General features: G+C 42.9%; 1 protein-coding gene across 4 annotated transcripts in view; it reads right to left on the bottom strand.

The window, feature by feature from the left end:
• BCAS3 (BCAS3 microtubule associated cell migration factor) overlaps positions 1-12,512 on the bottom strand; it is a 1,098,472-nt gene that overhangs the window by 502,636 nt on the left and 583,324 nt on the right. For all 4 annotated transcript variants that reach the window (XM_083173740.1, XM_083173742.1, XM_083173743.1 and 1 more), the window contains one exon: positions 9,048-9,148. In XM_083173740.1, coding sequence (XP_083029866.1) covers positions 9,048-9,148 — 101 coding nt within the window. The remainder of the gene's footprint in view (positions 1-9,047; positions 9,149-12,512) is intronic.

Raw genomic sequence — 12,512 nt, 5'->3', positions numbered from 1 at the left:
AATTCAATTTGGGGGAATTTAATTAATAATAATAATAATAATAATAATAATAATAATAATAATAATGATATTTATATAGCACTTTTCTCCCAATAGGACTCAAAGTGCTTCACACATTGTCTTTACAGCTCGAAATACAAAACAAGCTTAACAGTAGATGTCAGTGAAATGCTTGAGTAAATAAGTATGTCTTTAGTCTATTTTTAAAGGATTCTATAGTGGGCGCTTCTCGCACTGTGCGAGGAAGACAGTTCCACAGAGTTGGAGCAGCAAAGTTGAAAGTTTGACCCCCAGATGAATTCAGGGAGATTCTGGGTACTGTTAGTAGTCCTTCTTCAGTGGATCGTAGTAATCGAGTAGGACAGTAAGGGATCAGCAGCTGCTGCAGGTACCTTGGGCCCTGGTCATGTAGGGCCTTGAAAGTGAGTAAGCCAATCTTGAAAACGATTCGCCATTTTACAGGTAGCCAGTGAAGGGAGTAGAGAAAGGGAGTTATGTGGCAGGAGCGGGGCTGGTTAGTTAATAGTCTGGCAGCTGCATTTTGTACCAGCTGCAAGCGGTGCAATTATTTTGCTGGAAGACCCAGGTAGAGAGCATTGCAGTAGTCTAGTCGTGATGATATAAATGCATGTATGACTTTAGGAATGTCTTCTGATGGAATTAAATGCTTGATTCTGGCTATGTTTCTCAGATGAAAGAATGAGGATTTGATTGTGGCTGACACCTGATGTTTAAGTGTCAGGCCATTATCCAGGACAACACCAAGATTCCGCACATGATCAGAGTTTTTTAGTGCTGTGCCCCCCAGCTTAAGACCTGTCAGTTGGCTATGCTGCCGTCTTGTCCTGTGATTTATCATCAGGACTTCTGTTTTATCTGGGTTCAGTCTCAGCCAACTGGCACTCATCCACTCCTGGAGCTCAGCTAAGCAGCCATTTAAGGTTGTTATTGTGTTATCAGTGCCTGGAGCAAAGGACAGGTACAGTTGGGTATCATCTGCATAGCAGTGGTAGACCAGGCCGTGACGTCTGATTATGTCACCAAGTGGAAGCATGTATACTGCAAAAAGCATGGGAGATAGTATAGAGCCCTGTGGGACACCACAAGACAACGAGTGAAGAGTATACTCCCGATGCAACTCTCTGTGACCTGCCAGCGAGAAATGATTTGAACCAGCTAAGGACTGTGCCACCCAGGCCACAGAAATTCTTCAGGCGCTCAATTAGAATCCCATGGTCAATGGTGTCAAATGCTGCAGAGAGGTCCAGAAGGATTAGGATTGAACAGTCTCCTCTATCCCTTGCATTTAGAAGATCATTGAGCACACATACCAGAGCTGTTTCTGTGCTATGTCTTCTCCTGAATCCTGACTGGAATGGATCATAAATGTCATGGGTTAACAGGTGGGTCTCTAGTTGAGTTGCAATCACTTTCTCAATAACCTTTCCTAGAAAAGGAAGATTTGATACTGGCCTGTAGTTGGTCATGCAGTCAGGGTCTAAATTAGATTTTTTAAGAAGTGGTCTGACTATTGCTTCCTTTAGTGGTTCGGGAAAAACGCCTGTCTGCAAAGAGCATTGAACTATTTTTGCAAATGCAGGGCCGATTATTTCCATACACCCTAAAAGAAGCTTGGATGGGGCAGGGTCCAGATCACAGGAGGAGGGACGCAACAGTTTGGAAATTCCAGCAATGTATTGTACATCCACTTGGTCAAAGATGTCCCATGAAGGCAAGTGTCTTAAACTGGTAGGCTTGGTCTGTTGGAACTCCTTTGGTGTCACTGTGGGGATTCCAGCCCGGATGATAGATACTTTATCTGCAAAGAATTTAGCAAACTCATTGCATCTTGACTGCGAGAGGGTTACATCAGGCTGCAGGCATGCTGGTTTGCAAAGCATCTCCACTGTACGGAAAAGCTGAGCGGGCCTATTTTTTGCTGTCATGATCTCATTTGAAAGGAACACTGTTTTCTTGCGGGTGATTGTTGATTGGTATATTCCAATGTGTTTGATTAGATTTAATTTATCCTCTGCCAGGTTTGTCTTCCTCCATCGTCTTTCAAGTATACGACCCCTTTTCTTGAGATCACGAATAACATCGTTATTCAACTGACTGCACTGCACCCTGTGTTTAACGCAGGAGATACACCTTATCATGACTAATGTCAGGGCATAGAATTGGTAAACTGCTTTCAGTGTCAGAACTATAGGAAGCAACTGCTTTGGGGCTAGGCTGCTTGAGGGGCTCAAAGGCCTAACAAGCAACCCCACTGCACTGTTCTAATTTTTGTTATTAGTAGTGTGCAGGTTCTGGGCCCACAAGGTAATGGTAATATGGAACAGGGGAGTAGGGGAGCAGTGTCACTGGCGTTGGATTGTATAGAAGAATGTAGACCAGTGGTTCTAACAAATGGACAAAACCATATGCACTGCAGGAGGGGTAGATGTTACTTGTGCAGAGAGAGTTAGATTTGGGTGGGGTTTTACTTCAAAGTGAGATCTATATTGCAGTGTAAAAATAAAGCAGTCAGTATTTTCCCTGCACAGAAACAAAATAACTCGCCCAAATTTAAATCTCTCTGCACATTTTACATCTGCCTCCCCCCCCTTTGCAGTGCACATGGTTTTGTCCATTTAAGAAGGAATTTGTCAGAAGGAGTGAACCAGCATAACCCCCAAACTCAAAAGTTATTTAATTAGCTTCTCCTGTGGATCTTTAAAAATGTGTCAGTGACTAATGACTACAACTGTGCACCTGCTGGGTGACCACATTAATTCGCAAGGTGGGATTTCTCTATAATGTGGTGTTGTCTACCTGTTAGCTGGTGACTGCACATTTGCTCAGCAGCGATCAGACCTGAAAGGGTACATTGCCTGGTGATCTCCAGACAATACATTTAGGGGGCATAAAGTTAGTAAGAGGCGTTCTCTATTTCAAACATGAGTTCACCAAAGAGTGTGCTGGCCAGTATGGGGGAGGTACTGCACAATTGCTGTCACAGAGCTATAGTATGTGAAGAACATAAATAATTCTGCTGCACCGAGTGATACTGTCTTGAAATCACAGGTGATTGCTAAACAATAGGTGCTAAGAGGCTACATCATTTGAAACTAGGGACTTAGATGGGGTTGCTCCTATGTGTATTTACTAAGGAGAAAGTCCTAACAGAACTCTCAAGACTGAAAGTGGATAAATCAATGGGGCCAGACGTTATTCATCCAAGGATACTAAAAGAACTAAAAGATGTGCTGGTAGCGCAATTAACAGATTTATTCAACCAGTCACTAGATACAGGTGCAGTTTCAGAGGACTGGAAAAGAGCAAATGTAGTTCCACTGCACAAAAGTGGAAGCAAAGAAGAAGCAAGTAACTACAAACCAGTGAACCTTACATCAGTAGTAGGAAAATTAATGGAAACACTATTAAAATAAAGAACAGTGGAATATCTTAAATTAAACAACTTACAGGATCCAAAACAGCATGGTTTTACTACAGGGAGATCATTCCAAACAAATCTTATTGACTTTTTTGACGCCGTGACCATAATAATAGATGAAGGCGGGGGCATAGATGAGGCATTTGACACTGTCCCACATCGAAGACTGCTAAATAAACTTGAAAATGTGGGATTAGATTATAAAACAAATGGATAAGAACCTGGTTGCAGGATAGGAAACAGACAGTTGTAGTAAATGGAGTGCATTCTAAGGAGGGACATGTTACCAGTGGAGTACCCCAGGGATCTGTACTTGGACCAGTGCTCTTTTAAATCTTTGCTAGTGACATTGCAAATGGTATTGAAGGGAAAGTATGCAGTCACACCCTGAGGGGTAAATCAAATGACTAATGATCTAGGTAAACTTGAGAATTGGTCAAGAGCATAGCAACTACAGTTTAAAGCTAACAAATGCAAAATTATGCACTTGGGACTCAAAAACCCAAAGGCTCAATATAGTATCAAGGGTACTATAATGGAAACTACTGGGAAGGAAAGGGATCTAGGACTCACTATTTCAAGTGACTTAAAGACAGGAAAGCAATGTAGCAAAGAAATGAGGAAGGCTAGTCAGATGCTTGGTTGCATAGGGAGAGGAATCAGTAGCAGAAAATAAGAAGTAATAATGCCACTTTATAGGTCATTGGTACGGCCTCATCTGGAATACTGTGTCCAGTTCTGGAGACCATATAAATACATTAGAGAGTGTACAAAGAAAGGCAACTAACATGGTGCATGGCCTACATCACACAACTTACCTGGAAAGACTAAAATATCTTATCATGTATAGTTTGGAGCAGAGAAGGGAAAGGGGGGACATGATAGAAATCTTCAAATAAATCAAGGGTTTTAACATAGTACAGGAGGGAAATTTTCTTCAAAGGAAAAGAAGTAAAAGAACACGAGGACATGCACTGAAACTGGAGGGAGGTAGGTTCAGGGGAAATGTTAGAAAGAATTACTTCACAGAAAGGGTAGTGGATAAGTGGAATAGCCTCCCATCAGAGGTGGTAGAGGCTAAGACAGTAGAACAATTTAAACATGCTTGAGATAGGCATATGAATATCCTTACAAAGAAATAAGGATCAAAAAGGGTTGAGATTACCTGAAGGATAAAAAAGGGGCAGACTAGATGGGCCAAATGGTTCTTATCTGCCTTCAAATTCTATGTTTCTATGTACAGTTGAGCTATGGGTGTGCACTACCACTCATATATATGGAAAAATGTGTTTTCTGTAGTGTAAAGTAAGCAAACTGGTGATCGGTTATGGTCTTTTAGATCTACAGTGTCTAGGTCTACAATAAAATGGTCGACAGGGTAAAAGTTGACAGTCAAAAGGTTGACAGGGTCAAAGGGTCGACAGTCAAAAGGTTAATATGTTCAAAAGGTCAACATAAGGTTTAATATTTATTGTCTATGTCGATATAGGTCGGCATGGACACTTTTATATTCTAACTCTAAGTGTACACTTTTATATTCTAACTCTATGCCCACGTGGATGGTAAAGTATGAACTAGTCTGTTTTATTTTTTCGTTACAAAAAATAATGTCGACCTTTTGAGCACGTCGACATTTTGATTATCTACCTAGACACTGTAGATCTAATGCCTGGATACCCCAATGTTCACCACACAATAGCTACTGGGGGGACAACAGATGTACCCTCTTTAAAATGTAGGTGCTTACTGACTGCAGTGTATTTTTGGGCATAAAAGGACAGATAGTGCCCTTCCACTCACATACAGAAGACACGTTTTCAATAACACATGGTAACATTGTATAGTGTACACAGGTACACAGAGAATAAATTCTAAGGGGCCCCGCCAATTCAAAGAGTAGACACCCTCTTTCTAATGTTGGTTCTCCATTAATCACTGGAAAACGGATTGGGGACAACGCCTTCCATCTCTGGTCTCCATGATTTTTGGTGTAGTTTAATGTACAGTACAGTTTTGGAAAATGTTCTAGATTACGAGTAAAATAATAAAATAGATCAAATGAAACATCTGCAAATTACAAACACAGTAGAAAATGGGACTAATACGCTTCTCCTATCAGTGTTATAATAAGCATTTTGTGCTTTGATGGAAAACGTGAACCAGAGCATTTCTCCAGTTGCACCTAAATCAGGGTCTGATTCCCTGTGCCTCAGGTTGTTTTTTGAGAACTACTGTCTTTATTAAAAATGATAATATGTTTCAATATATACCACTTTGCCTGTAATAAAGTGACATGTTATGATAAACTTTTGCAGCTTTGAAACTCTTAACATTCTGCTGTGAGGAGGACATTAGGTCAGTCTAGTTCCTAACTTTTTTGTTTTGTTTTGTTTTTTCCCCTGTCTGAGAACACAATTATAGCCAACATATCTGCAGACCAACTGCAAAGAACGTAGGATTCCCAGGCTTGGCTTTAAGAAACCCTTGAAGAAAATATAATTAAAAGTGCTTTGGGTAAAGATTACACTTCCTTCTACACACTGCCTACAGCGATGGCTGTGACTCTTGCATATACCATATAGACAAGCCCATTAAATGAATAACAGTATGAAGAGTAGATGGGATTCTGCGCCATTAAAAACCAGCACTCTGTGCCCCACTGTACTCAGGTGTTTACTTTAGCAAAGCTCTTACTTATTGTCTTACACAACAAAGAACATCTTCTGCTCAGAGAAGCACAAGTGCAGAATCTCCCTGTGCTCTGGAACATCTTGTCATATTAATCAATGCAAGAGAGGACGTTTTTAAAAGATTAGTCTACGAATAGATGCAATAAAAGTTCACATGCCATGTTACAATGTGTGATCACAAAGGAATTAATTGGGCAGATAGTGAATAAATACAGTGCTATGAATTTTAGATGTGAGGAAAAAAATCAAGAGATATATTGTTATAACATGTATGTAACAGAACATATGTTATAAGAAAATATAGGTATTCATGACAGAAAAAGTAACATCTAGGTAGCAGATAAAGTAGGCAGGACTGCGACTTCTAGTAAATACCAATTACTATTAAGTCAGGATAAATACAAACAGATAGTTAAAGCTTCTGAGGAAGTCTTGGGTATTTTATTTTAATGGCTGTTTCTCAGGAGCCCCATACACACTAGACAATATCATTAAGGAACCATACTGTTAATGATATCATTGAAACTCCCTTACAAACGAATATCGTTCAGTCCCGTCATTGGGTCCACACTCTTTACATGTATTGGTGAGGATATAGTCAAGGTTAAGCATGCGGTGCAGATGATGTGGTCATTAATGACCCACATAAGGGTGCATCATTAATTATATTGAGCGTACACACTTAACAATAATATAAGTGATTGCTCAGAAGGGCCAAAATTAGCGATAACTTTTATAACAGAGGTTCTCAAACTCGGTCCTCAGTTCACATTTTCTAGGATGGGATGTTGCCCATAGCAGCCAATCAGATTCTATCTATTATCTTCTATAAGATGCTAAATAAATAAGAAGTAGCATCTAATTAGATGCATTGGCAACATCCCATCTTCAATTGAACTCCTATCTTTGTAAATTATACCTAAATACCTAAAACCAGTGGTTCCCAATTTTTTTTTCCATTCACGGTGCTCCTGAGTATCAGAATTCTGTTCACGGCACACCTAGGGCAAAAAATTCGTATTGTATTAAGTTAAATTGTGTAAATTGTGTTTATGTCTTATCCTCGGTGTCACTTATGTGGTCGAGGACAGGATTCACTGCTGTTTGTCCACAAACAGTAGTTAAATATAATTTTAGATCCTACATGCCAGTTGTATAACCTTCATCACAAGTTTGTTTAGCAGTATTATATGGGGAGCTACAGAAGTATTAGCCTAGGGCACCTGGAACCTATAATCAGGCTAAAGAGAATGCCCATAATCATGGCCTAGCTGTAAGGTCCAATGCAACTCTGCAAGAAACCGGTATTTCATTTTTGCCAGAAATGCATCTTAAGGTGCCCAAACATGCTGCGATTTGCGGGTGCGATGGGATGTACATCCCATCGCATGAAAAGTATGTGCTGCACATACTTTTTTAAACTAGATTTCGAACACATTGCATGCAATTTGCGTGCAATACATTTGGGACCAAAACACATCCAATTATCGCAGCATGTATCTGCACCTTTAGTGATGCAACTTAGCTGCACCAGGATACTGAGCTAATACAATACTTGTATATTTGTGTGTGACAGAGTCTGTATATAAAGCACAACAAAACTTGCCATACAGTTTAGTCAAAATATGCATTGGCACTTGTGTATTATCATGGCGCCAGCCTACGCTTCATTATCAGCTTAGGCTAATCTATGTTGTCAGCATAGCCCAATGGCTACCTAGCGTAGTCAGCATAGTGTCCCCACGGCAGCCCTGCGTAGTCAGCGTAGTGTCCCTGTCAGGCAGCGTAGTCACCGTACTCTCCCTGCGAGCTGCAGCTCTGTCCTCGGCATCCCTGACAAGTCTAGGGAGCACCTCTCACACGTGCCGGTAACCGCCAGATCCCCTGCGCTGGCAGATGCCAGCAGAGAGGTGCTCCATTTTGGCCGACAGGCACATCTCAGATGCTTGTGCATCTCAGTAATTCTTGCAGCAGGGTACGGCAACCCTGCACGTGTCCGCTTCAGGGAGATGGATAGGGTTAGGGGTTCGGTAGCGCGTGTATCTCTTGCACAAAGAGGATTACGGTGCACAAGTGCGACTCATGCAAAATAAAGGACGCATTTGCCAGTGCTCCATGTTACATACTGGCAAATGCCTCCATTTCAAACCCCCACTATCCTCACCAGACCGAAGCGTGGCGAGCGAAGCAAGCCTTGTGAGGGAATGTGGTACGTGTCCTCCGGACCTGCTCATACCCCCACTATCCACGTCGCCGTGGAGTTGATTATATAAAGTGTGGCGAGCGGACACGGATTACACGTCAAGTAATCCACGTCCGCTTGCCACACTTCAGGCTCACCACACTTTTATAAAGTTGACTCCATGCCGATGTGGATAGTGGGGGTATGAACAGGTCGGGAGGACACGTACCGGGTGCGCTCGCCACGCTTTGGGCTAGAGTGGATAGTGGGGGTGTTTCAGGAACACATTCACACCTGTCATGTCAGGCAGGTTAAAATGGTCAAGGGTTCCCACACAATGTAATAATTGTAACTGCGTACCGCTGACCGACTACGCTAACTATGTAAGCTCCGGCTAGCCGCGAATGTACTGACTACGCTGGCTGCGGGAACACAAAGATGATACTGACAGGGACGCTGACTACACTGATTATGCTGGCCACGGGAAAACTATGCTGATTCTGGCAGGGACACTACGCTAACTACGTAACGGGCACATGATAATACACAAGTACATATGCATTTAAAAAAAAAAAAAAGATGAGTTACACTAGCATCACTACACCCGTATCCATATCACGGAACCACGGAACCTGCCAAGCTATAAGGGGCTGTTTGCTTGTAGTGAACGTGTATTTGGATTGAACATTTGCAGGCTTTAAGTTTAACATTCTGTCAGGACAAATACATTAGTTACCTGTGAAAGCCATCCTTCATCCTCCTGCCCACTCTGGTCCGAAGCAAGGCTATCATAAGAGCCATGCCTTGTGAGGGGTCCAGGACTTCCAGGTGGAACCACTGCAAAATATTAAACAGTTCAGTTATCATCAATACAAAAAGTTCTAGAATTCTAAAAATAATATTGGCACTGTAGCTGAAGAACAACATGTTTATCACAACAATCTTATAGACCTAGTGTTAAAAAGTAATAAGCCTATTTACAAATAATACCCAATAAGTAAGATTTTCAATGACGGCTCATCTCAGAGATAGAAAATATTTGTTGTACCAATTTAATAAAACATATTGCTAGGAAAACTAAATGATGCTCAGCAATACTAGATTGTAGTGGTAAAAAAAGGGATTTTTGTAAGAACTTACCGTTCGAATCCCTTTCTCTGATATGGTCCTGGTGACACAGCTCAACACTGGGATGTAGGAGGGTCCGAAGGAGCCAGGCACCTATCCTAAAGTTTTAGAGGGTAGGCTCCTCCCCTACTGCATCCCTGGACTCTTCAGTTCAATCTTTCAAAGCCACTGGAATACATAACTCAGTACAAACGCCTGCACATATTATATGCACATTTTATAACAGAAAACTGTTAACTTTTAACCATTTTAACATGAACATCATGAAACTTCTGGCATACTTACTGAGCGTAAGGGAGGGATCGCTGTGTCACCAGGACCATATCAGAGAAAGGGATTCGAACGGTAAGTTCTTACAAAAATCCCTTTTTCTCTTTCAATGGTCCTGGTGACACAGCTCAACACTGGGACGTTCCAGAGCCGGTCCTTTGGGAGGGTACGCTCAGGTCTGCAGCTCTCAGCACTGCTCGCCCGAATGATGCGTCCTCCGACGCGAACTCATGGAATCTATAGAATTTGGCAAATGTGTGAACAGATGACCAAGTGGCAGCTCTGCAAACCTGCTCAGCTGTGGCCCCATGTCGAACCGCCCAAGAGGTGGCAACTGACCTGGTGGTATGCGCATTTATTTTGGCCGGTACTGGTCTACCCACTTTGGTGTATGCAAAGGCTATCACAGACCGCAACCACCTAGCAATAGTCTGCTTAGATGCAGGCCAACCAATTTTGTGTACGTCATACAATACCAACAATGTGTCAGTCTTCCTGACACTCTTCACTCTGTCCACATATATGCGTAAGGCACGCACAACATCCAAAGTTCTCAACTTGTCCCTTTTCTTAGAACCCTCTGGGGGTTGAAACACAGGTAGAACTATCTCCTGATTTAAATGGAAGGTAGATACCACCTTCGGTAAAAACTGAGGCACTGTTCTTAAAACAGCCCTGTCATCATGAAAAATTAAGAAGGGAGATTTACATGACAAAGCTCCCAATTCTGAAACTCTTTTAGCAGATGCTACTGCTAACAAAAACACTAGCTTCCACGTGAGAAACTTAAAGTCAGCCGACCTTAAAGGTTCAAAAGGTGCCTTTTGAAGGCATTCCAAAACCAGTGATAGATCCCAAGGTGCTACTGGTTGCTTGTATGGAGGTTTCAACCTGGATACTCCTTGTAAAAAGGTTTGAATTTCCGGCAAAATGGCTATCTTTTTCTGGAAATAGATGGACAAGGCCGAAATCTGCACCTTCAGTGACTGAAGGCTTAGGCCCGATGAAAAACCATCTTGTAAAAATTCCATCATTCTTGAAAGCTTAAAATGAGATGTATGAGCCTTTCTTCTCTCACACCATCGAATGTAAGTCTTCCAGACTCTATAATAATTTGCCGAAGATACAGCTTTTCTGGCTTTTATCATCGTCTGTACTACTGCCTCAGAAAACCCTTTTCTTTTCAAAATGGTGGTTTCAATAGCCAGGCCGTCAAAATCAATCGATCTGAATCCAGGTGATTGAATGGGCCTTGTCTTAGAAGGTCTGGTCTCAGAGGTAGACGCCATGAGTCCACAGACAACCTCTGAAGCCTCGAGTACCAGGATCTCCTTGGCCAATCTGGGGCCACTAAGATCACTGGAACCTTCTGCCCCTGTATTTTCTTCAGAAGTCTCGGTAACATTGGTACTGGTGGGAATGCATAAAGGAGATCTCCCTGCCAGTGAATAGTCATGGCATCCACTGCCTCCGCTAGTGGATCCCTTGTTCTGGCATAGAACCTGGGCACTTGACGGTTGATCCTGGATGCCATCAGGTCCACATCCGGAGTTCCCCACATCGAAGTGATTTGTTGAAACACCTGAGGGTGTAAGCTCCATTCCCCTTCCTTGAGCTCCTCCCTGCTCAGGAAGTCGGCTTCTATATTCTCTATTCCTGGGATGAATATAGCCGATACAGCTGGAACATTCTGTTCCGCCCATAGGAAGATTCTGGATACCTCCCACATGGCCAATCTGCTGCGTGTACCTCCCTGGTGATTCAGATACGCCACAGCTGTGGCATTGTCGGTCTGAATCCTCAAAGGGAGGTTCTGTAACCTGTCTCCCGCCAAGGAAATCACTTTCCAGACAGCTCTCAGCTCCAAGATGTTGATTGGTAACGCTGATTCCTCTGCCGTCCACAGGCCCTGAAGCCTGAGATCCAGGACTATTGCCCCCCAGCCCCTGAGACTGGCGTCGGTAGTTACTATCAACCAGTCCCAGGTCTGTAATGACCGACCCCACTGAAGGGAATCTACTTCTGTCCACCATTTCAAGGATTCTCGGGTGTCCGAAGACAGCACTATCATCTCGGATTTCATGGTCAAAGTGTTTCCTGACCAGGCTGACAAAATGTTCCATTGGAACCTCCGAGAGTGGAACCTGGCAAATTGAAGCGTCTCGAATGACGCCACCATCTTCCCCAGGAGCTTGAGGCACCTCCATACTGAAATGCTCTGAGCCCTGAGAATCTCCTGGACTAGGGTGACCAGATCCCTGGCCTTTACCTCCGGGAGGAATACCCGATGAAGATGGGTGTCCAGTATGACTCCCAAGAATTGGAGCCTTTGTGACGGTACCAACTGAGATTTTTGCAAATTTAAAATCCAGCCGTGAGCCTGCAAAAAACTGATGGCCTCTGCCAAGTGACTCTGCAGCATGGCTGCTGACTCTGCTTTGAACAGAAGATCGTCCAAATAGGGTATTACTGTGATTCCCCTGAGCCTCAGCACCGCCGCCATTACTGACATTATCTTTGTGAATACCCTTGGCGCGGTTGCTAGCCCAAAGGGTAACGCCCGGAATTGTAAATGCAGGTCTCCTATGGCAAACCTCAACAAGGTCTGATGCTCCGGGTGTATAGGAACGTGCAAATATGCGTCCTGGACATCCATGGACGCCAAAAATTCTCCCTGGTCCAGACTCAGGAGTACTGACCGTAGGGACTCCATTTTGAAATGGTCTACCCATAAATGAACATTTAGGGATTTCAAATTTAGTATTGGTCTGAAAGACCCGTCTGGTTTGGGCACCAGGAACAG

This window comes from Crinia signifera, chromosome 2 (assembly GCF_055691185.1).
Source record: "Crinia signifera chromosome 2, ASM5569118v1, whole genome shotgun sequence".
NCBI lineage: Eukaryota > Metazoa > Chordata > Amphibia > Anura > Myobatrachidae > Crinia > Crinia signifera.
Note: the sequence above shows the minus strand (reverse complement) of the source record. Positions and strands in the feature narration are given on the sequence as shown.